Genomic DNA, 27,981 nt, shown 5'->3' on the forward strand with positions numbered 1-27,981 from the left:
GCAGATTTCCAGATAAAAAAAAGCAAAGGTGTTGGGCGCATGCAGCCTCTGGGACAGAAACAGCTCAAGTAGAGCACCAATACGATGCATCGCAGGGACACTGCCCCTTAAAAACATATTTGTTAAATAGATGAGTGTGATTATATGAGATAACAAAGTAAAAAAAAAAAAAAAAACTCACTAAAGGAAATCATAATCAGCATGGATAACAAGCAAATAAATGGCCTTGACTGCCGCCTGGTGTCACTGGGTTGTATTACAACACACTGAGCAAGAGGACTACAAGATGGATTAGATGGAAAACCTTGGTCAAGCCAGAGGGATAGAGCCTTTAAGAGAGCACTGGGAGAAGCAGCAGAGGGTTAGGGTTAGTGGAAGTGGAAGAAGATAAACAGACAGATAAAAGAGTTAATGAGACATTAGTACATCACAGAGTGCGGCCGGGCAAAGCCGCTGGGAAATAAAACTAGGAGTGGAAGCGGGGAGGAGGGGAAAACAGGGGAGAGGAGGTGCAAGAGAGTAAATGAGGATATATGAGAGAGTGAAAGAGGGTGAAGTGGAGAGTGAGGTAAAATACAAAAAGGGAACAAGGGAAATGAAGAGGATCAAAGCAGGCGTTCAGTTTTTTGTGGCGAGGTGGGGGGGCACCCACATGTCCTCCACTCTTTTCCCTGTCTCTCTCTCTCTCTCTCTCTCTCTCTTTTCTCCCAGTGCTTTTGTTTCTCTTATGGGTTTATTTATCTTAAAATCGCCCCCCCCCCCCCCCCCCTTCCCCGTCATCTGTCAAAAACATCTTTCCTCAATAATTTTCAAACCCACGCTTTCTGTGTCTCCCCTTCTCGCTGCATTTCCTTTTATGTCTCTCAATCATCCTCACTGTCAAAACATCTTTGTCTCTCTGTGTCCACAGTCTCTCACTGGCTCCCTCACCCCCGTCTCTCTCTTTCTCTCCCCATAGCAAACAAATGCATTTAGAGCTTCCTCGTGCCAGTGGACTACATATCCATGAATAGTGCGTTTAAATGTTCACTGCTACACACCAAAGAACAATCACATAATTGTATGAAATCCCCAGTCCTCAAGCACACATGCCCCCGCATCTTACAAACAGGGAGGAATAAAAGGAAGAGGCTCACTCGCACAAACACGCTGCCAGAATAAAAGCCTACAGTGCAGTTAAAGGTTTTTATGCCAACGCTATCTTGCTTATGAATATACACATGTATTTGCTTTTTTTTTTTTTTTTTTTAAATAAACAGTTATTTGACATGCATCCCCCTTTTCTATTGTTACTTCAGCCTTTAAAAAAACAGCACTTTTGCAGAATAATTTAAATCTAACTTGATTTTAACGTGTTCTGGAAAAAGTGTGTACAATTTAGAATTTAAGCCGAATCTATTTAGAGCTACATGGATAACCAGCACTGAGAGCCAACCTCTATATCTGACTCCTGTAATTACATGTAACATGAATAGAAGGAAGCGTTTGTAAAGACTATATCTTAGATACAGATTTTATTGAAAGTCTCATTCCAGCATCTTGTTGTTCTATTTCTAAAACAGTTAGCTCTGATGCCGCTGGCCAGATATTCAGCTACTCTACTGATTACCTGCAGATGACAGGGACCTACAGTATATTGTGATATCCATACAGTACAGGATCTCTATCACCCCCCCCCCCCCCCCCCCCCCCCCACATCCCTTTCTTCCTCCCTCCCTAAAGGGATAAAAGGTGGGAAGCAGCGCAGCTAACAAGTGTTTCAAACATCCACCCAGAATATTGAGAAATCCCAGAGCAGCAGACAGGCGGGCAGGTGCTATTCATGGAGTCAGAGAGATAATGAGGAGCGAACTAGGGAGAGAATGATGTGCCAATGAACTGTTACAGTGTCTTCATGGGAGTATGTGTGTGTCTTGAGGAGGGAGGGGACATAAAAAAAAAATTAATCTGTGCAGGCACTTTTTCATCACCCAAAAATTACCAGGAAACTATGACGCTCTAGTGTAAAGGTAATGTGCTCAGAGATGTTATGAAACTGAATTAATTTTTTTCTTATCTTTCCTTTGTGGCATGAGGAAATGTTGATTGTGAATAAATGGATCATAACAAAGTTAAAAAGAAGTTAATGGCAATCATTAGCACTATTACAAAACGACTTACGGGGATGTACAGTACTTTAGCAATAACGTTTAATCTACCGGAGCGTTTTAATTTAAGTAAAGCTGGACTGAAAGCACATATGAAAAGGAACACTAATGGAAAAGGTAATGGGGACCCTCTATGCTCTTTTTAATTTCTGTCATATATAAACTGACAGCAATAGATGAGATGGCCATCTCAAGCACACAGCTCTGACTCGTAAACCAACCAATCAGAAGAAAACTGGGTTATTCTACAGTCATAAGGAAAACTGTGGTTGGACCAAAAGAATTGTGACTTGTGATCTGGCGATATTGTTACCTTTGAAATGCGGTCTTCAAAGCAGCTTTGGTGATGACAGCGATAACACAGAGACAGTCTGATGTCAGTTTACAATTAAATGGGTCAAGGTGGCAATTACTTGCAATCTGTTTTTAAAATACAGTGAATAACTATGAGAAATGGTTGAAAATTGCAAATTTGTTGCTGTCTGTTCCAAATCTGTTTCCGTCTACATACACAAAGAGATTCAGACAGAACCTCATATAGCTGAAAACTTCAGAAATTCCTCCACAAATAGTTTAACTGCAAAATGACATAGGCGAACGACATGGTTTGACATAGGAGCAAAACCAGTGGGCAACAAATTGAGTCAGGTCCCCTTTTACGCAGATGCCTGTCACAGATGATTTGCACTCAGTGGTGCAGACTGGATTAGGTCAGTTGCAAAGGCTGGGCAATCTGTCTGCATTTATAAATTAGAAGGCAATTATTTGCCAACCTTTGCCAATCTAAGAGGGACTGATCAACCAATCGTTGATGGAGACCTTAAAAGACGAGAAGCTAAAGTGGCTTGTTTCAGGCAAGACTTCAGTACAGGTTAAACAGGGATTGTTTTGAACTGGGAATCATGCAAAGCTGCTGCAATAGAGCCTAGTCATGTTTATTACTTTGTATCTGAGAAAATATTGTGTTTCTTCTTCCTAGCACAAATGAACCAAAAAGAAATATTTAGAAAAAAGCAAATGATATATCAAGCACGTTGCCTGAAGGTAGAAGATGTACTGAGATGATATCATACCCAGCAGGGACTGTGGATGAAGTGAGCGCATGTAAGGAGAAGGCTTTGGTGGAGGCAAGTGTTGGTCTGATGTATTAGCAACACTGTTTATTATTAAAGCAAACTAGGCTAGGCTAGAGAACTTGTTTTTAAAACCTGAAACGATAAAAAGATGCTAGATTTGTGTCTGTCCTGAATAACATAACATATTAAGAAGCAAACTGATGCCGGGGCTGAATCCAACAAGATGGACAAAACAAAACAGAAGTTTGCTCTGTCTTTGTCAGGATCAGTACTGCCCCCAGAAATTATGGTGATATTTATGCTCTGTGTTTCTAAAAGGGATGAAACCATGTATTTGGAATGTGTTCAGTGTCTCTATTTTTCTGAATACTGAAAATATCAGAAGGAGCAAGTCTTTTTGAGACCAGAGATCTAAATTATGATTAGGCGAGCACTCCACTGTTTTAGCACTGCATTGTAACACTGTCAGAGATGGACAAAGGATCAAAACAGATGCAGCAGATTCAGAGATTTAAATTTTTCATTCTTGTCGCACTCAAACAACAACCGGCTCAGTGACATCACTTCAGACAAGTCATTTCACGCAGCTCCCTCTGAGACACAAAAAGGCTTTGCACAACTTTTTTACATATGCACGAACACTCCCCAATGCATGTAAACAAACTGAAGCGTAAAAACAGCAGTGCTTAACCAACCAAGAGCCTAAATATTAAAACTTTTGTCTTGCTTTGGATGCTAGAAGTGAAAACTGTTTCGCTAGAAAGGAAAAGCAAAGACATCTGTGAATGTTTTGAACTTTCAGTATCAAGAAAATTTGTGACTTGCAAGATATCCTCAGTATGTTTTAGGATTGAGGATGTAAATTATTACAGTTGCATATAAATGCACCTATTTATTAAAACTTCAGAGTTTTAATAAATAGCCTCACTGACCTCTTTAAATTTGACTTTGGATTTGGCAAGATTGTTGTTGCCTAATGGGCGGTGGTTTAATGAGAATGGTCCAGAGAAATCAGTTCTCTGGGCACAGATGCTTTGATTATGCCAGAGGAGAATTAGCAGACTCCTTTGAGTTGACAAGAACGCAACGGTAACTTGTTACAAACTCGGCGTCCAGAAGAGAATCAACACAGAATGTCAAACCTCGAAGAAGATGGGCTACAGCAGTGCACCCCAGGGCAGCTGTTGCTACAATGTAGCTTGCCATCACCAGTGTGTGAATGTGTGTGTGAACGGGTGAATGACTGAATGTAGTGTAAAGCACTTCAGGGTCCTTAGGGACTAAGTAAAGCGCTACACAAATACAGGCCATTTTCCATTTACAGCAGCGGAAGACCACACCGCATGTCACTCCTATGAGCTAAGAACAGAAAGCTGATGCTACAATTCACATGAGGTCACCAAAATTGGAAAATAGAAGGCTGGAAAAATGTTGCCCTGTCCAGACCAAATTTCTGATGGAACAATTAAATCGTTGGGTCAGAATTTGATGTAAACCACATTAAAACATGTCTTGTATCAGTGGTTCAGGATGGTGATGGTGTAATTGTGCGGGAGAATTCTTTTCTTGCCACACCAACTGAGCATTGTTAAACACCACACCCGACCTGAGTATTGATGCCCACCATGTCCAACACATCAAACTATGTCCATCTAGTGATGGACTGAGCTTCTCAAACTGGTTTCTTGAACACAACAATAATTTCCCTGGACTCAAAAGACCTCCACAGTCACCAGATCTCAATCAAACAGAAGACCTTGGGATGTGGTAGAACAGGAGATCATCGTGGGTGTGCAGCCAACTATGATGTTGCCATGTGGACATGGACCAAAATCTCTGAGGACTGTTTTCAGCACCTTGTTGAATCTATTCCATGAAGAATTAAGGCAAATTTGAAAGCAATAGAGTTTCAATTGGCTATTAGCAAGATGTATATAAATAGATGGCCTTTGAATGTATTACTGACCTTCCAAAAGTTGATTCTGTTCATCTGGACGTAGCGTTTTGTGGGAGAAACGTTTCGTCACTCATCCAAGTGACTTCTTCAGTCTCAACTGACTGCAGGTTTCCCCAATCTTATAAACAGTACATTGCATAATGACTGAAATCAGCCAAGTGAAGGAACAATGGGCTGGGAGGTCAGTTCCTTAATCCTAATTATGCAAATCTCATGACCATTGATCAACAACCACTGATCAAAGCCCACTGATCAATGGCCACGAGTATTACTGTATTATGAATATTACTGACTATTAAAAAATTACTAAGCAAACACGTACTGGTGTATGTACAGAAAAGCTCAGCTATGAGAGCTGCAAGCTGACATGAACTAACACCTCAGAGTATCATCAGACAGCATAAGCTGCAGACCTGAAATATTATGTGGTCTGATGCTGAGCAGTCTGTTTATTTTACAGAAGTTGCTATGCCACAGGAGGACGCAGCCAACGAGGCGTGAGGAAGGAGCGAAGAGGAGGAAGCTTAGCGAGCCCGAGCTGGCCGAAAAGTAAAGCTGGAAAGCCCGCGCGTACGCTTCACAAGCTGTGTGCCATGAATTAATAACCACAGCACATTAACAGTTGACAGTAATAATTATCATATTTTACTATTGTTGCAGCTGATACAACACTACTATTTGACGGCTGCAGTGAGAACAGTCAATTTATAGTCACTCCTACTTCGATACTATGTAACTCGACTTCAGTACAGATTTTCACAGTAGGCCCGCCTGGCCTAGATCACACCAAAGAACAGCCCTCCTCCCACCCACCAGTGTCTAAAGCAAGTCAGGAGCCAGTCGTATCAAAATGACTTTTTAAAGAGGATCCTTTGAAGCCGTGCCTCTGTTAGGCCCCAGACCAGCCTCTTGTGTGGCTTCACAGCTGCAGAAGCAGCATGAAGCAAAAACAAAAGAGAGCAGCAAGGACGGAGAGATAGAGCGGCGAAGGAGGACGACTAATCTGCTGTCCATTATGTTGTTTTCATCACATGCAGTTTAAAGGAAAATGGTGTAAACGCTTTCTTGTTTTAACAGGAAAGTGATAGGGCCAGTTCTCACATTTTAATCAAGCAGAGGGAGAGAGAGAGGGAAAAAACAATCACTAAAGGGGGGGCGACACAAGCACGATCACAGGGGAAGAGAAATACAGACAAGCGCGGTGAGATGTGGTAGACAGGCCTTTATAAAAAAAAAAGGAGTGACGAACTGACAGAGACTGACTGAGTAAGAGGAAAAGGGCCATCGCCATAAATAAAATTATAAGGAAGGAATAAAAGAGATAGAGCGGCAGACAGTGATAGATAGACAGTTAGATTGTGCGGGAAATGAGAGAGGGAATCGGCAACACGATCACAAGAGCGGAAGGGAAATAAGACTGGGCGTTTGGATTGAAAAGAAATGGGTAATGAGATGCTAATGTAACAACAAAGGAGAGTGTGCCCTCCGGGGGGAGCTATGCTACAGCAAGCTGCTTTAGTCTGAATGCAGCAGAGGGGGGAATTTAATTTTAAAACGCTCTTTATTAAACTACTGTAATGCACGCAGATTCATTCAGGTGCACATACAGTCATTAAAGTCAGACCAAATCTCCATCTCCAAATCCATCTCTAAGCTGAAAAAAAGAGGGGTCCTCAGAAATGGGGTAATAAGGTGGCAAAAATGGGAAGAAGCGCTCACACCCTGGTACGTAATGCCCTCCTGTCTCCATTCTGATATGAGGTAAGGTTGGGGACAAGGTCTACCGAGGACAAAATCTATCCTGAGGAGGAGCAAATGAACAAAACCAAGAGGAGCGACACAAAGAAATACCAAGAAACGATGGACACTCACGGGAAAACACGGACAGAGTGTTGGTGAAAAATGAGGAGAATAGAGACTTTGTGATAGCAGACTGGCTTTTGAGTGGGAGGAGGAGACGAAGCTTTACAATCAAAGGGGAATAATGGAGAAATCTATGGTACAGACAACGTACGGTAATTACTCAAGGGACCGAGTGCTGAATAGGAGTGATGCAGAGAGGTAAAGAATGACTGGGCAGTACTCAGGAGACCATCAAAGAGAATATAGAAGGAGGTGAAGAGCACCTGTGACAGATTCAAGCCTAGAGATATTACAAACGCACTATGAACAATTTTTTTAAAAAGGTGGAAAATCATTATAACATGTCCTCAAGAGGATCCCGAGAATGAGCGAATGCTAAATCGCAATGAATGAAAAATAAAAGCAAGCTTAAGGCCGCGTGTAAACCTGGAGGGATCGTGAGATATTTGAGCTATAAAGAGATGGAGAGGTAACTGAGGTGTGTGCGTGGAAACAGTGCAGGCTCCGTGTGTTGGCTGAGGCACAAAGAGCAGATAAAAAAAAAGTTATAGTCACATCTCAAGAGGTTGCTGTGTTTTTGAACATATAGAGAGATGAAACACAAGGCTGAGGAAAATCCCTTTGGAGTTTCAGGTGAAGAGGTTGGGTCGTGTAGAAAAGAAAGAGTCAGCTTAATTTTTTTTAAAACTGCAAATCCACAGCACTGAAATAGACTGGCGACCTGTCTAAGGTATACCCCACCTCTCAACCGATGGCAGCTGGCTAACTGGAAGAAAAAGGATGGATGGATACCACAAAGAGACCAGCTTTTCACAATATCAGTGATAGTCAGTTTAAGTTTGTCTCAGTTGGTAAATCAGAAAAATGGCCATATACATCATCAGCTCTTTGCTTGACTGAACAGCCAAGCAGTCTCCAAAAAAAATACAAATAAAAATACGTTCCCATATAACTAGATTGCTTTCTCAGTGATGTTTCAAGAGAAACCAATTTTCTCTCCGGCAAAACAAAGATCAATAAAGACTGCATGAGGGGGCGGATAAGCAGAATGGTGGCAACATAATCCGTGAGACTAGGGTTCATTTAAAGGCACTGTCATTATTTCACCTACTTTAGTGTCTGTTTTAATTTGCTGTTTAGTTTCATTTTCACTCGCCCTTTGATTACGTTTAGGCACAAAAAGCTGTAAGTAAGTACCCATCAGTTGGATCAGACATTAAACAGCTTTTGCTTTTGCTCCAGGCGCTACCCCTTGCCAAATCCAAATTGAGTATTTCCAGTAGTGAGAGCACATCTGACACAGCGAAGCGCCTACTGTGTGATGCATATGAGAGAGGGAACCTGTGGACAATGTCTGGGCCTGATTTTCCCAACACTGTCCCGATTTCGTGTTAGCTTCCTGAAAAGGGGAGACACTATGAAAGCAAGAACACAAAGATCAAAGATATGTTGGTGACACACACGCACACAAAAAAATGCTTTCCTCAATTTAAAAATGTACATTACTTGTTTAGGAATATCATTTTAGGGTACAGGGCCCTACTGGAAGCACTATTGTCAATTGCAAAACCTCTATTTCTAGTCAGCTCTCTATGGCACTACTTGACTAAACAGCTTTCATCAACATTAAACATTAACATTTGATCTCATGTAAGAGTAAGAAATTATATTTCTAGGCTGAATTTAAATGCAAAGACCCTTATTTTAATGCTAAAAAGTGCTAATTTTGCATATTTTGCTATTTCTGCTGTAACTCTGAGGATCCTCAGGCTTGGAGCATGTTAACAGTAGCACAGGCTAATTGGGTTTCCGTTCTTAATCAGGCCAATTAATTAGGAAATGCAGCTTGATCCATGAGAGCTTCACCGGGTCATTTAGGGATTACAGGGAAAGAAGAAGAGTTGTGGGAAGAGCAGGAACATATGAGGGAAAAGGTCTTTGTGACAGATCCCTTCACCCTTGTGCTGAATGTTATCACTAAACGGACTCATGGACGAGGGGGTAATTACCCATTTGTGACAGTTAATCAAAATCAATCACTTCCTTCGAGAGTCACTGAATTGAAAAGTGGTTCAGCCAATTCATGCATTTTTTCCCCAAGGGACACATTTTGCTCTTCATCCACCATGAGAAACACAGGAAGAGATTGCAGAAAGCGATGCAGGAGTGAGGGAATAGAAAGCGAAGAGAACATCCACCAGCAGACGGCTGTAAAATGTGCTTTTATGTCTCCATCCGTTTGCTCTGTGTGACTCCAACTTACAGAGGTTTCTAAAATTTCCAACAAGACCTAAATACACAGCTGAATTTAAAGCATTTTTTTTTTTATTTCTGCTGTGCTTGCTACACAGCACATCATTTTGTTCCACAGCACAAAACACATTAAACCTTTAGATTGCAGTAGATTTCTTTCAGTTATAGCTTCCAAATGATGTTCGGGCCAAATCAAGCTGAAATGTCCTGTTGTGAGTTAAGCCTGATGAGCACAGCAGGGACCAAAGCGCTGAAATGTTGAAGAAAATGTGCCTTAACAGTCACACTCACCTCCACAAGGAGGAAGCAGGGCACGATGTAGGTGCTGGTTTTCTGAAAGCCTCTGTCTGCAGGAAGGTTCCTCATTGTCCTCTCCTGTGCTGACAGGCGACTGTCCATCATCTGTTGGGGAAAAGAAAAAGTCTCTGTAAAGCTTCAGTCTACTGGATTTATAGTGTTGAACTGATCCTTATACTGAGCCTTTGTGTCTACTCGCTTCACCCACTGTCTGAAAGAAGCTGCTTTAGCTCCTCACCTCACTGCTTTCCACTGACTGGCTGCCCCCTGCAAACAAATAGGTTTGAACAGCAGGTAGATGAGGGTCCAGTGCTTTATAGCCAGGACTGTGGCTCTGACCACTGTGGCAATATTGCCTCTCACTGTCATCATACAGAACCAAGAGTAGAGAAAATGATCTGAAACTGAGTGTTTAGAGCAGTTTGAAGCCTGAATGTTTGGCTTACGCTGACTATTTGTAAACACACTGACCTCACGTTGTCTCACGTGTATTGAGGAGATTTTGGACAGAATCAGAGTCAATATTAAGCTTTGGCAGTGGTTAATAATTGATTTGAAATGTTGTATTTGCAAAAAAGAAACCCATCAAAGAGACTGACACTTCAGTTTGGTCACTTTCTTCAACTTTGTACCTAATATGAGTCACTAAATAGTTCTGGGCGATAAAGAGTGGTAGTTAATATAGTGCCAATCATAGAGTGGACTGTGTGTGAGTGGAAAAGCCTGTATAGCGGATTCTTGTGCAGTTTTTTGTGTATCACTATATCCTGTGATGGTTTCAAATATATTTGTTTTAAAATATGCTAGAGAAAACCTCTGCAAGGCCTTACTCATAGAGAAAGAGGTCAGCATGCTAGAAAAATCGTTTTTATGCTGTTTTTGTTCGGAGAATGCTGAACAATCAGACTGCAATAAACTTTACAATGAAGCAATGTTCAAACACAGCAAAATACATTTAAAAAGCACTGCATGCTGCTGAAGTTCAGTTCAGATCTAGTGTTGTGCAAACCTTTTGAGCTACCTCTCATTTCTCCTTACTTTGCCTCTAATAACAATAGTTCTCGTGCATTTTATAACTTTGCCACTGACCCTTTTTTGCTAAGCTACATACACTCACCTATGAATCATTCAAGCTTAAAAAAGGCACCTAACTCAGAGGGTGAACCTGTGTTGTGTCTACAGACAACTTTGCAAAGAAACAAATGTGCATTTTACTGTTTGACACTTTAATTTGTTTCTTTAATTGAGTCTATAAAAATACCTGGGATAACACAGCCATAAACAGTATTTTTGCACCAACAAGGTGATTTTGAAATAGCTATTAGCTGAAAACCTGGCATATCTTGAGAAAAGGTCTTAGTGGTGAGATGGCTGTCAAGAAGCCATTCTTAAGAAAGTGAAACAAGGAGAATGGATGAGGGATGCCAAATAAACACAAACTGGATTGAAAATCAGTGGCATCCTATGAAGTGATGGATCCAAATTTTTGTTTTAAATCACTGTTGTATGGAGGAGGTTAGGAGAACGATACAGCAGTGACTGTCTATAGCCATCTGCAAAACATGGTGGAGACTGTTAAGGTTTGGGGCTGCATTTAAGCCAGTGGTGTTTGTCTTTAAGTACTCCTAATTTAAGTACTGTCAGATTGTGATCTACCATGAAATACCATCTGAAAAGTGCCCGATTGACATCATCTTTCATCACATCAATGATAGCGAACACATACTGGATAGAAAACCAAACACTGGACCACTATCAGTCATAGACTGGCCTCCCCAGAGCCCGGACCTCAACATTATTGAATCAGTGTGGGATCGCCTTGACAGAGAGCAGAACAAAAGGCAGCCAGCATCCAAAGAAGAGCTTTGAATCTCCTTAAAGAAGCCTCAAGAACTTTCTTCTTATTTCTTTAAATAGTCTCAGGGAAAGCTTGTTTAAGACAGTTCAGGCTGTTTTCATATTAAATATTGACTTTCAAGCTCATTAGAATTGTAGAAACTCTGTTTTGTACTATTTACTGTATTTCATTTATATTTCTACATTTGAATAAATGCACCATTTTCCATTTTCCTGGCAAAATATAAAGAAATGACAAGCGACACAAGACTTTTATACAGTGGTGTATTTGCATGATCAATTTATGCTGCTTTATAGTTCTATGAGATAGGATGTTTAGTTGTTTTTAAATTTCTTTCATTTACTAGTATGATGATTAAACTGTTATCTCACAGCGAGAAAGGTCAAATCCAGTCTGGAGCTTTTCTGTGTGGGGTTTCTGTGTTCGCCCCATGTCTCTGTGGGTTATCTCTGGCTACTGCCACGGTCTAAAGACATGCATGTGGTTAGGTTAACAGGTGTTTCTAACTTGGCCATGGATGTAAATGTGAGTGGGAATGGTTATCTGTCTCTATGTGTTAGCCTTGTGATAGACTGGTGATCCTGTGTCTCACCCTGGGATAGGCTCCCAGGTTGTTGCCCCCATGCAACCCTGAATTGGATAAACAGATAAAAATGGATAGGTGGACACTTACTTGCCTAAAAGTGAGTATTTATTTTGTAGAATATATAACTAAGAAATTAAGATATAAAATTGTTGATTAACTCTGTGGTATATAAAGTAGATTGAACCTACCTTTACAAAGTCAATATCAAAGTGTTTTTTACACACATCTTCTTCTGCAGCAGTCTGAGTCTTCACTGCTTACAGTCAAGGCTGAAAATGCCTCTGCACCATGCATGAATTGAGACCCTGGGTGCAGAAGGATATTTGGACTGTGATAAGAGTATGACGTTTTCTTGAAGACATACAAGAAAGTGTATTCTAATTTATCTTATTTAATTATGATATTTATTTGAGAAAATATACATCACATGCAAATATATAAGCTGCCCTGTCTCGTAAAGATAATAAATCATTAATCAACTCCAGAAATCACTTTGTTGTCGATCCCAGCCCCGCCTCTTCTAAAATTTTCATGCAGTTTTGAATAATCTTGATTACAAACTGGCAAACAACCACCAATCATCTCCTTGGCAGACTAGTAATTTTTCATTTGACCTAAAACACAACCCCCCTGACATTTCCCATGGTGAGTTTTTAGGGGGGATTTTTTCAAAGTATATTCTTCTTCATTTAATAATGAAAAAAATGGACCTGAGAACTCCTAAATATAATTGAGGAAAGGTTTTCTCACAACTCATCTTGTTAGAGCACCGCTTCTCCTAGCATAAGAGAAAGCTTCACTCGCTATCACTTCATCAGCTCGGTGATGTGTTTCTTTAAAGATATGGTAACGCTTTTCTGGGACTAAATCTTCACGGTGAACAATAGAGGCACCAAGTGTTGTACTACTTAAGATCATTAACTATAATGAGGACACTTTTTTCCTGATGCTCACAATGTGCCATCCATCCATTAATAAATTGGCCCCTTTGAAACAGCTGATAACCCCTGTGCTTCATATTTTCATAGATAATCATGTCGGAGCACAAAGAGAGAAACCATTTATTATCTATCATCAGTACGAATACAAAAAGATTATTCCAAAGCAAACACACAACCACAGTTGTATACATCCACACCAGCTCACTCACCAAATTGTCGGGATGCCTGTAAAGACACTCTGCATGGCACATCAAAAATGCACACAGGTACACACACGCACACAAACCAGTATGGGTAGGCAATCAAAAGAATTGGAGGGGAAATGAGGTTGAAAGGAGGAGAAGTAGAGTGGAAACAGAGGAGCGATGATCAAAAACAAAAGCCTGACAGTAAGAGATAAGAGCGAGACAAAGTCCTGATGCAGACGTTCGGAAACTCTTCAGAAATCAAGCGGGTGGGGTGAAAGCCAGCAGACTCAGCAATGGGAAATTATAGTGACTGAGGGATAACAGGTACACGCTGAAGAAAAACAGATCCAGTCCCCAAACTGAGAAGAGGTGGTAAGGGGGGGGGGGGGATGATGATAAAAGTCAGAGTAAGAAGAGTAGCTTATGAGTTGCTCAGGGGTTTGTGACATGCAAATGACTGCGCTCATGCTAAATAATGACAGCTACTACTCTTTTAAGTTTAGGAGAGCCTCAAAAGGCTTTCCAATATATCCTCTGATTAACACAGTAAATGCATTTTTCAAGAACTGTGAAATCCTGATATTATCAATCATAAAGCAAAAGGCTTCAGCAATCTTCAATATAATTTTACTCACTCGCAAACCAATTGGTTTTCCTCTCAGATATCGAGCTTAGCCCCCTCCCCGATCTCCCTGACAACAATTATCTTGCTGACTTTATGGCTTAGTGAGAGTCTCTGCTGCCTTGTCAGCCCTTTCCCCAATCAATGGTCATTATGGGTGAGAGGAGAAGGAAGGCACTTCACAAGTTTGGAGTGTGTCCATGCATTCGTTGTGCACTTGACCCCCTATCAGTCACATCCTAAAATGATAGAAGCCAGATTAAAAATAAAATAAGAGTAAAAACAAGGTAAATGATTCATTCCTGTTTACACAAACACTAAAAATACACCATCTTGTTATTCGTGACGGTGATTCAAAGTGCACATTTGCATGACGAACAGGAGCACGGCAGTTAAACGCTGTCATAGTATGCATAGTAGAGATACAATATATGCATTAATAAAGAAAGAATTAAAGATGTAATACTCTGACAACCCGGAATTCATTTAGATCTTCTCTCATCTTTAACAGCTTTTTTCCCCTAGCAGATAATTTAAGCTCATACATATATGCTATCAAAGCTTTTTCTGACTTCTGAGGCAGCAACAAGATAAGATTTAAAGAACTTATTTTTTTTATATAATCATCTTATGCTGTGAAAGGAGTGAAAAAATTATATTTTTGTCACTTTAAACATGGAAGATTTCTAAATTAAAAATCCCAATTTGGGCAAAAATCACCCTCAGGTGACATTGTGCACAAACTTAAAGAATCAGTGGTTCCTCTGCAGTTATCAAACATCATGTCCCGCTATTTATAGACCTGAATGAGGCTTGTTAATGACCAAAAATTCTTATAATATTCAAGAATTTCCTTCAGACATGTACGCTTAATGAAGAAACGGACACAAGTATTCATGCTGTGGTTCATATAAATGTATTTGATTCTTTAATTTCAAGGCCACCTGTCTGCTTCATTAATTAAACACTATTCCACTGCAAGGTTCTGCTTCAGAGCATGAAAGACAAGATTGTTTAGGTTATGGCAGGAGATCAAAAGACTGTGTATTGTATATGCATACATTCCCACACAGGGGGCTGCATGCTGTAAATACTGTATTTGGGTCTTTGCTCACAATGATTTTTTTCACCCTTAAGCCTTGCATTGGTAGCACAGCACAAAAAGAGTTAGTCACTATCTCACACATGCACAGGTGCATTCACACATTCACTGATATTCATGCAAATGTGTGCACGCATACAACTGACCAGTATTTCAATATTCATAGCATGTCAGTTTGGATGTCAGTCCAACAAGTGGTGTCACACAGCTGCGTGCGAGTCTGTGTGTGTGTGTGTGTGAGAGAGAGAGAGAGAGAGAGAGAGAGAGAGAAGGAGAGGAGAAGAGAGATAAGAGGAGAGAGAAGGAGAGAGAGGGGAGAGAGACATCCTACAGAGAATTCCTGCTGTGCTGCTCCTCAGGTTCAACAATGTGGGTCACACTGATGCACATCTGCACTCACACTTTTTCCTTTTCGCTCTCTCTTGCACACACACACCCACACTCACACAAATTTAGGAACAAAATGTTTCCCAAAAGAGCCAGAAGAAAAAAACACAGCAGTAACTGGTTTGAAAAAGTCTCACCTTCTATGTCTTTTTGTTGGAAGCAGTGCTGCTGCAAAGTAACGGCTGCCACCTCACAGTTTCTGTCTCTAGGAGGTTGTGCTCCTGCAGCGGACTTCCATTCTGAGGTTTTGTTGTGGTCTCAGCTCCGCTTCTTTCTCTTTTCCCCTTCTCGTCTCTTTCAAAGCAAAAACGCCCCTCACTTCCGCCGCTCCGCCACTGAGAAGCCCTCGGCGGTGAGTGTGAATAGAGAGAGATAGAGAGCTTGCCCGCTGCCAGGCACTCTGCCTCCAGCCAGCCAAGTCTATATCTGTCTGCACTCTGCCGCTAGGTCACTAAGCTAAATATGATGATCTTCAACAGCACTTCAAGGCTAATTAGTCAAGTGAAGGGATCCACGGGCTTGGTGAGGGAGCCTGCTCAGTTGCCGGTGAATATGAGGAGAGGGAGAGAAAGAAAGCGAGAGAGAAAATGTGTGTGTGCATCTGTATGCGTGTGTGGAAGAGGAAGAGGAGGAGGAGGAGAAGCAAAGAGGAGAAGAAGAAAAAACAGAGTTGGAAGAGGGAACAAGAGAATGAGAAGGCAGGAGTGGAGACTGAGAGTAGAAAGCAGCCAGAATGTGTATGAGAGAGAGAGAGAGAGAGAGAGAGCATTAGATAAAGAGAGAAGGAGGGACTGTATGTGTGTCAAGCAACACAGTGGCTAAAATGGTAGATGCTGTGCACTTTAGTACCCTAGGAAACCACTTTGACACAGGAAGACATCATGTACTCTGTGAGAGCGAGTGTACCGTTGTGTGTTGTGTAATTATGGTAAAGTGGAAAGCCAAAGCAATGGAGAAAAAAAATAAACTAATGGTATGGTGCCATTTCGTATGTGTGCGTGTGTGTGTGCTTTTGTATCTAAATTCAACGGTGGGTTCAGGTGAGCTGCAGGGACTTGGCTTTGGACAGTCAGAAGTAGGTTAATGATGCATCGTCAAGCGGAAAAGTGGGATGCATCCCCCACACGCTTCAATGTAGGTCACGGGCCTTCAGGTGAAAGTTCACGGGCAGCTTTCTGGGCTATTGTATGTACGTAAGAGCACACTGCATAATTTTTAATAAATTCTGCCTCCCTCAGGGCTAAAACGAAACCTTGTGCATTTCTGTGGCCGCGCATGCATATACATGTTGATGTGCTGGTAACCTTTGGTAAATATTTAGACATGCTGCAGAGGCTGAACTGTTGGACCACTGTGAAATAACCAGGCAGCGCTGTTGCACAGGTCTGTACTTCTTTGTCTCATATAGGCATCGCAATTACATTCATCAATGGGTGGACGTAGCCTGCACAGATTATATTGTGAGCTTATACTTTACTTCTTTATGCTGTAGTGTCTTGTCTTGGCTGGCTGTTCACACTGACAGAGGACGTGGCGTCCACTGAAGATGCATTCGGACTACTGGCACATCATACAGCTGCGGCTTCACATTGACTGCAAAGAAAAAAATGACAAAGACAAGAAAAAAATTTGTTGTTGCATTCACAGACACACAGAGTTCTGAAACAGAAGGAACTCCGATAATTCATATTTCAATCATACATACTAGCACAAACACACACATGCACATACAAAACCAAACAACAAAAAAAACACCTAAAATCATAACCTTTTCTAAATGCACTGTAACAAAATTTGTGTTCTAAGTTTCGTTTTGTTGTTGACAGAATTTGCTGATTTTGTTGTGGCTATGTGGGCTTCCTCTGGGGCTCCAACCCACTCTAACTTGGATAAGAAACAAAACAAAACAGTGATAGATATATTTAAGTGTTTTTAGTCCTTGTCAGGGACACACACACACACACACACACACACACACACACACACACACACACACACACAACAACAACAACAACAACAACAACAACAAAAACATAATCTCAGAGAGATTGAGAGAGCTTTTGATCTGAAATTACCAATCCATTTTTCAAACCTCTTCCTTTTAAATTTCCACCCACTACTTCCAAAACCCCACCCTTAGATGACAAGCTGAAACCAACCTTGTTTACGATATCTGCATCCCTCTTAAATATATAAAAGCGAGGCAATAATAGCAAATTGCATCTTGAGACTATAGCATTATGATGAATGAAATCTAAAGAGAATAAAAGAATAAGTAAAGGTGTTTGGCATCCCTATTGCTAACACAGTTTTTTGAATACATCTCCATCGTTAACAGGAAGCCACCCACCTTTCTAATGCACTCAAACGAATCATTCACAGCTGGAGAGGGACAACGGACCACATGTGGTAAAGTGTGTTTCTTTTTTTCTGAAAATCAGAGATAATATCACGTGGTGTCACAGATGTCATGGTTCCCATGGTAACTTAATACATTCATTGAATGGTATATCAAGGAAAGGAATGTGAATACGCAGAAACGTGTATGCTATTACAGCACAAACGCAATGTAGATTCAACAAGTGCCACTTAATAATGACCTTGCCTTAATGACACCACTTGTAAAACACACACAGGAAAAAAAAAACACTTTAGCAACTAGCCTAACTCACTGCTCTCGGAAGCAACAAAAAAGTGTTGGGCATGAAAAAAAATAAATAAAAGAAAATCATATCAATAACTGCACAGCTAATAAATCTGAATAAAAAAAAATAAGGATAAGTGGATTTTTTTTGCACAGATACAAATTTCCTGTCACCACAGCACCTGCTTCCTGCGAGGACATCATAAGAACTGCAGTATTTTTTTGTGACTACATTAATATCTGTCTTTTATAATCTCCCAAAGGAGAGCTACTTTCATCCATCCCATCACTTTAGCCCAAACACTGCAGGTGTACATTTTTCTGTAATATCTCTTCTATGACAGCTGATGCTTTTAGATATGCCCTTCTGGTCTAATACCACGATGTATGTCTGACAAAATAACTTAGATTGCATCACGCTTTCTAAGAACAGAAAAAGCACGAAAAGTTGACAAAGTCAAGGGCAAAACAAGCAAGGTAAGACACTGCAGAGCTCTTTAAATAGAGCAAGCACACAGAGGTGGGCGTGTGTAGCCTCCAAACACTGAGACACACAAGTGCAGTGGACATGCACACAAACAGAAACACATGCAGTACACTTATCATCTTTACAGTCATTTTGAACACACTCCTTATAGCCCCATCTATAGGAACTACAGCTTTGTGTTTACAATAGACTTCACAAATCTTTATTAAGTGTGCAGCTAATGTTTTATTAGAGAGTGGCAGGATCTAAATCTTCACAGGTCACAGGTTTGCACTAGAAAGGACTTTTCAGGCATGGAAGTAATGTAAAAACAGTCATGTGATGCTGATAACCTAATCAGCATTTACGTCACAAGTGGATCACATGACTGTTTGAATACAGGTGATGGTGAATAAAGGTGAAGCTTAACATTACTTAAATGCTTGACAACACACACATAAACACACACACACAATTGTTTGCAAGCACCAGATGAAGTCCAAAGATTTACTCCTTCACTGTCACATCTTATGTCAGCACTGTTTTCAGCCCCAGGTTATACCTTTGTGCTGACAAGCGTCTGCCCTGTTAATGTTTGCCTTAACAACTGTGCTCACACTGGTTTGTTAGAAGACACAAGGTGTTTTCACCAATGAACCGCAACCCCAATGTTTTCTATATACAGAGCATCTGATGACCAGGGTACATGTAAAAACAAAGTTTCCTACTCAGTCAAATGGAAACTAGCCAGTCTTTATCCTGTCAGTTGTTTGTGTGATGCTGGATTGCCAAAAATGTATGAATGAAGTGTATTATTTCGTGCTGTTTGCTACAACTGTGGAAAGTACCTGTTTACCTGATTATGTGTGAGAACACCTACACGGCAAACAACCTGGCTGAACCTCACTGAGATAATTCTCTCTTAAAAACCACAAAACCCTGTCAGTAAACCGCCCATTAGAAACCAGTGTTCCCACTTCCTCTTTACATTTGTATTGTGTTTACATAAGCACGCAGACAAGAACAGCGCTTTTTTCAAACTATGCCATTAAAACAGATGCAGGCAAACAAAGAGCCGTGCTGGTACTTCTACACGTGAACACAAAGGTACAAAAAGCCTGTGCATGCAGTATTGTTAAAGAAACGCTGCTACCCTGCCAAAAGCCTCCCCTACAAACACAGACAAAGGACTAGTTGCTGTATTGTTATCTATATGATTTTAGCCTGCGTGCTCCCTCTCTCTCTCTCTGGTGTGGTGTGAAGACTGTATCTTGGGGAATTAGAAGTAGGACGAGTCAGTGGATGCACTCATTTCATATAATATCACTGTAGGGGATCACAGCCAAGGACATTCTTACTTCAAATTGCCATGGTAGGGACTTTCAGATATAAAGAATTAATCAGATTTTAAGCAAAATGGGATTATAAAGAAGAGACAGCACAGGTCAGCTAAGCTGTGATTCATGAGGCTAAAATACATCTCTAAAGAACTTGTTACGCTTGGACATCAGGGGTTCATACCCTACATTTGGGAAAATTAAAAAAGCAATTAATGGCGGGAAAATGAGGATGAAGTATATGTAGTATAAATGAAATATGACTAAGCTGTAATGATACGTAAAAATAGCTTGGCCTAGTTTTATTTCATGGGTCTATAGAGTAGCTGAATAGCGCCTTTGGTCTGTCCTTTCTGTCACTCATAAAATTATTTTATCACTGATATAAAGTGCCCTGAGACTTTTTCACACGTGAACCATAGATAATGTCATGTGAATCAGGTCAAGACACTGTCTGAAGCTGTCCTTCCTCACATGTGACAAAGAGCCGGAGCTAGATTGCGTCAGCTAATGGGAATACATCGTTGAGTTGCAATGAGCAATGGGAGTACAGGAGGCCAGACAACTACTCAGTAGCTGTAAATTTACTGGACTAAAGGCACTATCGGCCCAACTTTGCACAACTGGACTCACATGTATTTTGTACTAGGGAACTGGCAGGTTAAAGACTGATTAATGGGCAGTCTCCCTGAGTCAGACATTAGTATTTTCCCGTGCACTTCCTCTTAATAATGTCTAGAAAAATCTGCTGCAGGGCACATGTGAAAACAACTTTAGTAAGGATTTTGGGCCCAGTGCCTACCAGCTCACCAAAAGTGCACCTTGAAATAGATTCTGTCCAAATTAACACACAGATCTGGTGACTGTGAAGATGATAGTGCATTAGATTTTTGGAGGTTAAACGAAATTAGTCTTAATGGAGCTTTTAGGATGATGACCTTGGCTTTCTTGTGGTGCCTGGTGTTTTGGCTCCTTGGTAGACACAAGGACAGCCTAGCTGCTTGCCGACAGTGCAGAGACATACTGAGCTTCTTTATCTGGAAAGCTGATATATAAGAAGGGGTATGTGACACTGTCTGAGATTAGGACTTCAGAATGGTATAACCGTGCCTGCTTTTCACCCTTTTTCCTTGATATGAGGCAATATATCATAACACAAGCATATATATTCTCTACTATTCATCTGCATCTCAACATTGATTTTTCTGCACAAGAGCCTGAATGATTACCAGTAGCAATGAGGCTTTGTTTGTGGGGCACTGTTCAAAACAGTGTGGTTGCAAAGTGCTGTACAGAAAGCAGGACAATAGATCACAATCCAAACTCAAAAAGAAAAGCAAACACAGTTAAAATAACAATATATGAAAGCACGGCATAAAACCTGGACAGACAGACTATGAGAGGTAGGCTAAGTAATGAATTAATTAACGATAAGAAGAAATGGATGATAAAGAAATAATATTGTATTATTTATTTAAAAACAACTTTTGGTTAAAGTAAGCTTTGAAGAGTAATTTAAAAGTAGATGCAGAGTTTGTTAGGCTTTAATATGTTCACAAAACAAGCAAAATTACTACCAAAGGCAACAAGAAATTCTTCTTTGTGTCTTTCCCCCCTGCTTTTTAAAATATTGCAAACAGAAAAATAAAGGTTAGGGACATGACACATTAGCTATTCCAAATAAATGTGCAACCCACTCCTACATTACCCTTGTCTCATTTGCTTATTAATATTCCAAACAGCCTCTCGTGTTTCCATCAAGCAACCAGAATGCAGCTGAATTAGTTGATTTCAGGCACCTGTTTACATCAGACACTCAGGAGCATTTAGGCAGATGACCCACAGGTCACACTTTATAATCTAATCCCTGGCTCCCATCCTATATAAATAATAAATACACGCATAGCTTAATGCAGCCCTGAGCAGTTACAGTCTATTAATAATTTTACAGCTACATATTGGGCAATCCAATATATACCACCCACTCACCTCACAGCTAGAGGTGTGATTAATATAAAGACTGGTCAAAATAATATAAACACCTGTCAGCATAACACAAAGGAGCTGAACAGCATCACAAATAATCATAAAGCTGGACCACAATATATAGGCTATCTAATTACATGCAATTAGCTGCACTTTTACTGCGCAGTCCTCTGAAGTGTTATAATTGCTCTGAGTTCGGTTATTTTTAATAAGCTTCTTTTCCTTTGAAAACAGACAGGAAGCTGGGCTAGCTGTGTTAGATGGGGCTGCCACTGGGTAAATGTATTGCAGATCTAACAGCGGGTTCAAATCAGATAGCATCCACCTCTGCACACATACGAAAGAGAGAGAGAAAAAAAGCATGCATATTAATTTTGCCACTAATGAAACCGAAACTGAAAGGGATGCTAATAATGATAATTATATTTTTGTTCATACCCTGGTTAGACTTTCGTGATGGTCATACCTTTTAAACGACTTGGCCTTGCACACCTACGAGAAACAAGCATTGAGACTTGGTTTAATACAGTGCAGCTACACAGCTACAAGGAAACGCAAAGAAAAGTAAATACTACAGTAACTGGAGTTTTCGCCGTTACTCTTATGTTAATGTAACGGATCAGAGCCAGAGCCGCAGGTCACAGCTCAGTCCTCGGCAAATAAAAGAGGAAAGCATCTCAACCTGTTGCTTTTGAGGAAAGCTGTTTGTCGGTTTTGCAGCCACTCAGAGCGACAATACCAGGAAACATGAGGCGGCAGCTGCTGTTGTGAGGAGGGCTGGCCTCACGGTAATGACTGGAGTCAGGTAACCGCCGGACAGACCGACTCTGGTCCTCCTCACACACGCATACACTCCAAAAAAGCGGGTTTGGAAGAGCAGGAGAGCGCCGAAAGGCAGGACTCTTTCACTTTTTCAAGCGCTTTCTGTTTGACGAGGACTTTATTTTCTTTCAAAGTAAAAAGTTTCACACATTTGACGACGCGTCGTCCAGCCTCCATGTGACGACTGTCACATTTTGGGGCCAGCTCCGCGCTGAAGCTACTCAGGTGTACAGTTACACTACCCGGGGAGTTTGTGTCGCATTTTTTGTAACTCTTCTTGCTCTCTTCATAAAATTGATTGAGCCGGAAGAAGGGTCACTTTTTTTTCTCCCCGCATTTTTTTTAAACTTTTCTATTTTGTGTAATTCAGCTTTCCCACCGTGTTGGACTTATAATATCATCAAGCGGGCAAGCCTGAGCTGGTGAGTAACAGCGTAATGTTTTCATTTTCCCCGTGAATATTCTTTGCATGATTTGCAACAAGTATTTGGTGTACGTGGTCGGTTGACACCTTTTGAGTTTGAGCCAAGAGGTGGAAGTGAGCCCAGCCACAGTGTTGGGACAGCCCATGCTGCTGTTGACTTGTCTGACCTCTGTTAAGCATTCTACATTAATGAGTTACCTTTTGATTAAAGCCATTAAGAAATAATTTTAAAAGGGTCGCATATGTTATTTTTTTCGGACCCTCTTTAGTTTCTTTAATCCTGATCAAAAACATTAATACAACTCACAGAGAAAATTTTGGTCCCTCATATTAGGACTTTATCATTTAACCCCCCACCAAAAAACCCCCAACTTTTCACAGTTAAGTATCAGACTATTTGCGTCTCTGTTCTCCAATATCTTTCTATCAGTTTTGAGAGATAGGGTAATTACGCCCATGAGGCACAAGTCTGCAGTTCATTTAGAGTAGCTTCAAGAAATGTGGTTTGAGATAGAGGCTCCATCTTTTTGCATGTTTGTAGTTATTGTTGCAGCTGCATGTCACCAGCGGTGCTCGCAGACACCCCGCACACGGATACACAGCAGGCAGATTTTAAGGTGTTTTTCTCGCTCTCATGACTCACTAACTTACATTGCTGTTTCATCATTTTCGCCAACAGCCATGCAGGATCTGTGTTCTGAGTTTCGCTTTTAAACAACCAGTATTTAACTTGCAGCCTATCAAACAAAGGCTGCTTAGCATGCAGCTGAGTATACTGATTTACAAGCCGAGCGCCCAGCAGGAGCTCCAGACATGGCTCGTCTTCTGTCAGGTTGAAGGACTGAGGGCCTTGAGGCCATTTGGAGAAAGAAGGAGACTGAAATGTCAACCAAGAGCAAGTTGTGCTGCATTCAGCTGCTGTCACATTTTCATCTGTTTGATTCCAACTTGTGTTTTTCTGCTCTTGCACAGTGACAGTTTTATTTTTATCTTAAATAACCATTAAACTCGCTAATATCTTCTGTGAGAAGCCAGACAGCACATCTGTCTAAGATAGCCTTCGAATGTTCCACATTATGTGGACACAAATGAAACATGCATGAAGGGTATTTTTTAATTTCATACTTTTAATGGTGTGGATGTCTTTGTTGCATTTTGGCTGTCACAGCAGTCTCTCTTGCTTTGTGTCATAGTAATAAAGCCAACTCCTGTGTAGCAAAAAGTGACGGCCTGTTTGTTGTTGTTCAGCTGAAAAGTTTTATCTTTGATGCACAAACAATATACCATAGCAGCCAGATCCGCATGCACGTCGCTTGCAGAGCATTTAGATTTTATATGAATCTGCAGAAATCTACACAAATGTGCAAAAAGGAAGAGAGAGCGGGCTGTTAAAGGCAGATAAAAGGACAGGAGAGACTGTGTGGTCGTCAGCACCACCAATCAGCAAGAGTTTTATCTTTTCAAATCCTGTTGAAAAGAGCATTGGAGAGTTAGACTCTGACAAGGCAGAGGGAGATTAAAAAACAGAAAGATAAAGGGGAGGAGACAAAAGTGTAGCTGGGAGTGATGAAACCCACCACTTCTTTGCTTGGCAAACTGGGTGATGGATGAATTTCCAGCAGGAGGGAAATTCCTCACTGTCAAATCGCCTCCAGCATTTCTCCGTGAAAGTCTGTCCATCCCTGGTTTAAGTGAGATTGGATTTACACATTTCTTTGCCCCTCACTGAAGCATTGACACCAGTAACCAACTCCTCCATGATTTTTAGCACATTGTCAAATTTTAGATGAGCTTTTTACACAAGTGCAACTTTTTCCATTAAAAGTATGTTCTGTGGAGCTTTGCCTGATTAATGATTCCCTCTGCTCACTGTGTGGTACTGCTTGGGCGTACTACCTCACACACACTCTGTGCCTCATGCTTCTATCTCAGTGTGCAAAATGCACATCTTGCTTCAGGTTATTTTTTTGGCTAAACAGAGAATTAGACTCAGATTGCAGAGCGTGGGCAGAGCTGGTTCCTGTGCAAACAACAGATTACTATGATAATGGTCACATGTAAAGCTTTTTTTTAGTCTTTCCTATTGCGAGAGAAAGGTCTCAGCATTCTAGTATTTAAATTTTAGCAACTGGAATTCGAATTTTAGGCAAAGCTGTTGTGTCCCACTATGACTTTATGACTCATACTGCAGTTCCTCCACCAATTAGGTATTGCATCAAAGACATCATACATGGATAGATTCTTACTTAGTTCCTAATATGGGCCAAGCTTTAAAACAGAACTTAAAAGCGTCCCTGGTTAGAGCCTTCCAGCTTTTTGCACTGCTATGTTTTTAAAACTTGACATGCCCTGTTTGTAACACAGGCTTTCTTGTTAGAAATCTTTTTGCCCAAGCCAGCATAACCTTCAAGATATAACCTAGTTTAACTTTTCCGATTTTAGTAGTGAAGATATTGATTTGTGTAAAAGGATGGATTCTCCCTTTAAGAAGAGTTCATCCTAGAATATTGTTTCCTAGTTTGCTTACATGACCTTGGAGGATGTTTCAGCGATATGTCACCATGTCGCTTCGAAGATGCCTCACATGGCAACCATTCCCTAATACTGAGCTATCAACAGTGGTATAAGATTCATCTTTTTGTCAGGTCTCTTTAGCTTGTCTTGTTTAGGCACAGACGACTGTTTTTCTCTTCAAATCAACGCCTGTGTGTGGTATTCCTTTCTTTTGCAATAATAATGACTTAAAGCCTCAGAAAATCCTCGCTGACAGTACGAACAGGGAGGGGGTGGATGGAAAAACATTTACTATCTTCAGTTTACTGGGTAAAGAGTAAAGATCCCTTCTTTTGTCTGCACAAGAAAAGTATTAATCAAGCGGTCAAGGATTAGGGAGTTAAGTAATGTGTTATGGCAGCGAAGGAGTCTGAGGAGATAACAAGAAATATCAGAGCTGCCTGAAAGCTGTCTGAATACTTTAGCTTCTTAGCTTGCCAGCATTTAAAACATCCCTCTAATGCATTTCTTTTTAAATTGTGGTGTAAGATTGCAGTCTTCATTAAGATGTCACCTGTGCCTTTGTGGCTTTTATCATATATTAAACGTTGGAGGAAAGTCAACTTGTAAAATTCAAATTTATACATAGAAAAGGAATGTTAATGAACCGCCACAGGATAATCTGGCCTTTCTGATGGACATACAATGGTAATTAACAGCAAATTAAGCTGCTGCTTGTGCAAAACTGTTGATCATTTAAGTACATTTTCAAGCAAAAATCCAAAAAGGTTATCTGAATCAGTGTCTCAGTTGTGATTTTTCTTTGTGTTACTCTTTATATGATAATAAATTAACAACACAAGCGCTCCATGACAAACCTTGTGCTTTTAGAAATGTGGGAGGGTGATACGAACCAAACAACTGATCAATAATGGAGAACAATGAGAGTAACTGCTAGCTGCAGCTCTGTTCCAGAAACTAGAATGATTTGGTGTTTCTATCTGCAAATGAAACAAAGATGATAACATAAGTAATACAACCACAAGACATCAGAAAAAAAAAAAAAAAAGCCCACAGTTGTGGTTACTAGGTTACAAAGTCAGGTTGGCCATCAAGCAATGCACAGATGTAACAAAAGAATCCCACTAATGCACACTGTACGCAACAATTACTCTGAACAATGTGGTAATCTTTATCTGAAGTATTGGATGTTTAAAACACTGGAATAGCATGGTTGCAAAACAGGAACTGGATATGTTTTAGATTATGTGCACTAAAGTGGTTTAACAAAACAGCCCAATTAAAAAAAACAAAACTGAAAGGACTGTGTCCACATTTTTGGTGAGTCTGTGTCTTTGTGGTGGGAGAAGCTGAAGTCTTCTCACATTTTTGTGATTCCAGAAATCAGTCTAATGTTAGGCATCCTTCCATAGCTGCAGCCAATGTGTGATGCTCTTGTCTAGTCAATTATATGGTAAACCACATCTTCTCACTGCCACTTCACAACTAATTTTGGAAGAACCTCACCTGTAGCTGAACTGCACAAACTGCCAGTGACAGATCTACATCCCACACTGAAAATATAACTGATGTACCAAGCATAGTTTGTCTGTAGGGGCTTGGTGGCTGTGGTTTAGTCCTGGCAGAAATGCTTATTGCAATCACAGCATAAACACGGTATTTTCATCATCAGAGGGGGTTGACATGTGTTGTTTTCTTTTGCTGCCTAGAGGTATGTGTCCTTGTCCGCTATTCAGTAAAATACAATTAGTACAACTACTGCTTGGTCAAGAAAGGTCCTATGCTCTTACGTCTGCCCCTCCCAGTAAAGAAAGGTCCAGAACACATGATGATGTCTGTACCTGGAAACCCATCCATATTACTTGTTCCCTTATTATTGAAGTTTATTTTGTATAATTGTTTGCAGTCACGAGTTTTTATACCAATTAATGTTCAACATGTTGTTTTGAAGTTGCATTTAAACCCCTTTTCCGTGTCTAATGGCAACCATGAGAGATTGTGAGCTGTAACCTTTCTGGATATTTGAAGAAACGTGTGTATCATACCTGCTCTGAAAGGTTTTGTTCTTACTGGACTCTTCACTCTTACTGGATTTCTGTCAATAAGTCTAACTAGACACAGAGCTTGTGATGGAGTTGCAGGTGTTACGTGCCAGACTTTAATGGCCAACTCCAAAGTTTGGCTCTGTAGATAAAGAGAGTTATTACCTTCATACATTGACTAATAGCCTGTTTAGTGTGGTAAAGTGTTATTGAGTCAGCTGCTATTGAAACCCTTGCCAAGCCTATACTTCTGCTACAAAAGACTTTTCAAGCATATATGGTTGGAAATAATATTCATTTACACCATTTTAATAGATTTCAGTACTGCAAAGAACCAAACATTCTTGTACAGAATAAGGTGGTGTAGTTAAGTTTTGGCCGTACGTAAAACATTTTCCAACCAGGTAGGCTCAGTCCACAAACTGACAAGCTAAGGGACCAAAATCATTTCACAACTTGCTGCCACTAA

The 27,981-nt window shown here is 40.5% G+C and overlaps 2 protein-coding genes across 7 annotated transcripts in view; one reads left to right on the plus strand and one right to left on the minus strand.

Annotated features, from left to right (window-relative positions):
* The window catches only part of LOC146572777 (phospholipid phosphatase-related protein type 5-like), a 64,956-nt gene extending 48,977 nt beyond the window's left edge, over window positions 1-15,979 (minus strand). The window contains exons 1-2 of one of the 3 annotated variants that reach the window (XM_085277171.1): window positions 15,415-15,979; window positions 9,588-9,698 (exon numbers count right to left, since the gene is read on the minus strand). In XM_085277171.1, coding sequence (XP_085133297.1) covers window positions 9,588-9,698 — 111 coding nt within the window. In that variant the 5' untranslated portion in view covers window positions 15,415-15,979. Of the gene's footprint in view, window positions 1-9,587; window positions 9,699-12,225; window positions 12,397-15,414 lie in introns of those variants that run through there. The other 2 variants (XM_085277173.1, XM_085277172.1) reach the window with 2 other exon arrangements.
* Window positions 15,980-22,530: 6,551 nt separating this feature from the next.
* The window catches only part of palm3 (paralemmin 3), a 31,040-nt gene continuing 25,589 nt past the window's right edge, over window positions 22,531-27,981 (plus strand). For 2 of the 4 annotated variants that reach the window (XM_085277176.1, XM_085277177.1), the window contains exon 1: window positions 22,531-22,954. The gene's annotated coding sequence lies outside the window, so the exon portion shown is untranslated. The remainder of the gene's footprint in view (window positions 22,955-27,981) is intronic. The other 2 variants (XM_085277175.1, XM_085277174.1) reach the window with 1 other exon arrangement.

This window comes from Mchenga conophoros, linkage group LG6, assembly GCF_057382185.1.
Source record: "Mchenga conophoros isolate Kocher_MC1m ecotype Shallow Benthic linkage group LG6, M_conophoros_male_GT1.1, whole genome shotgun sequence".
Lineage (NCBI taxonomy): Eukaryota > Metazoa > Chordata > Actinopteri > Cichliformes > Cichlidae > Mchenga > Mchenga conophoros.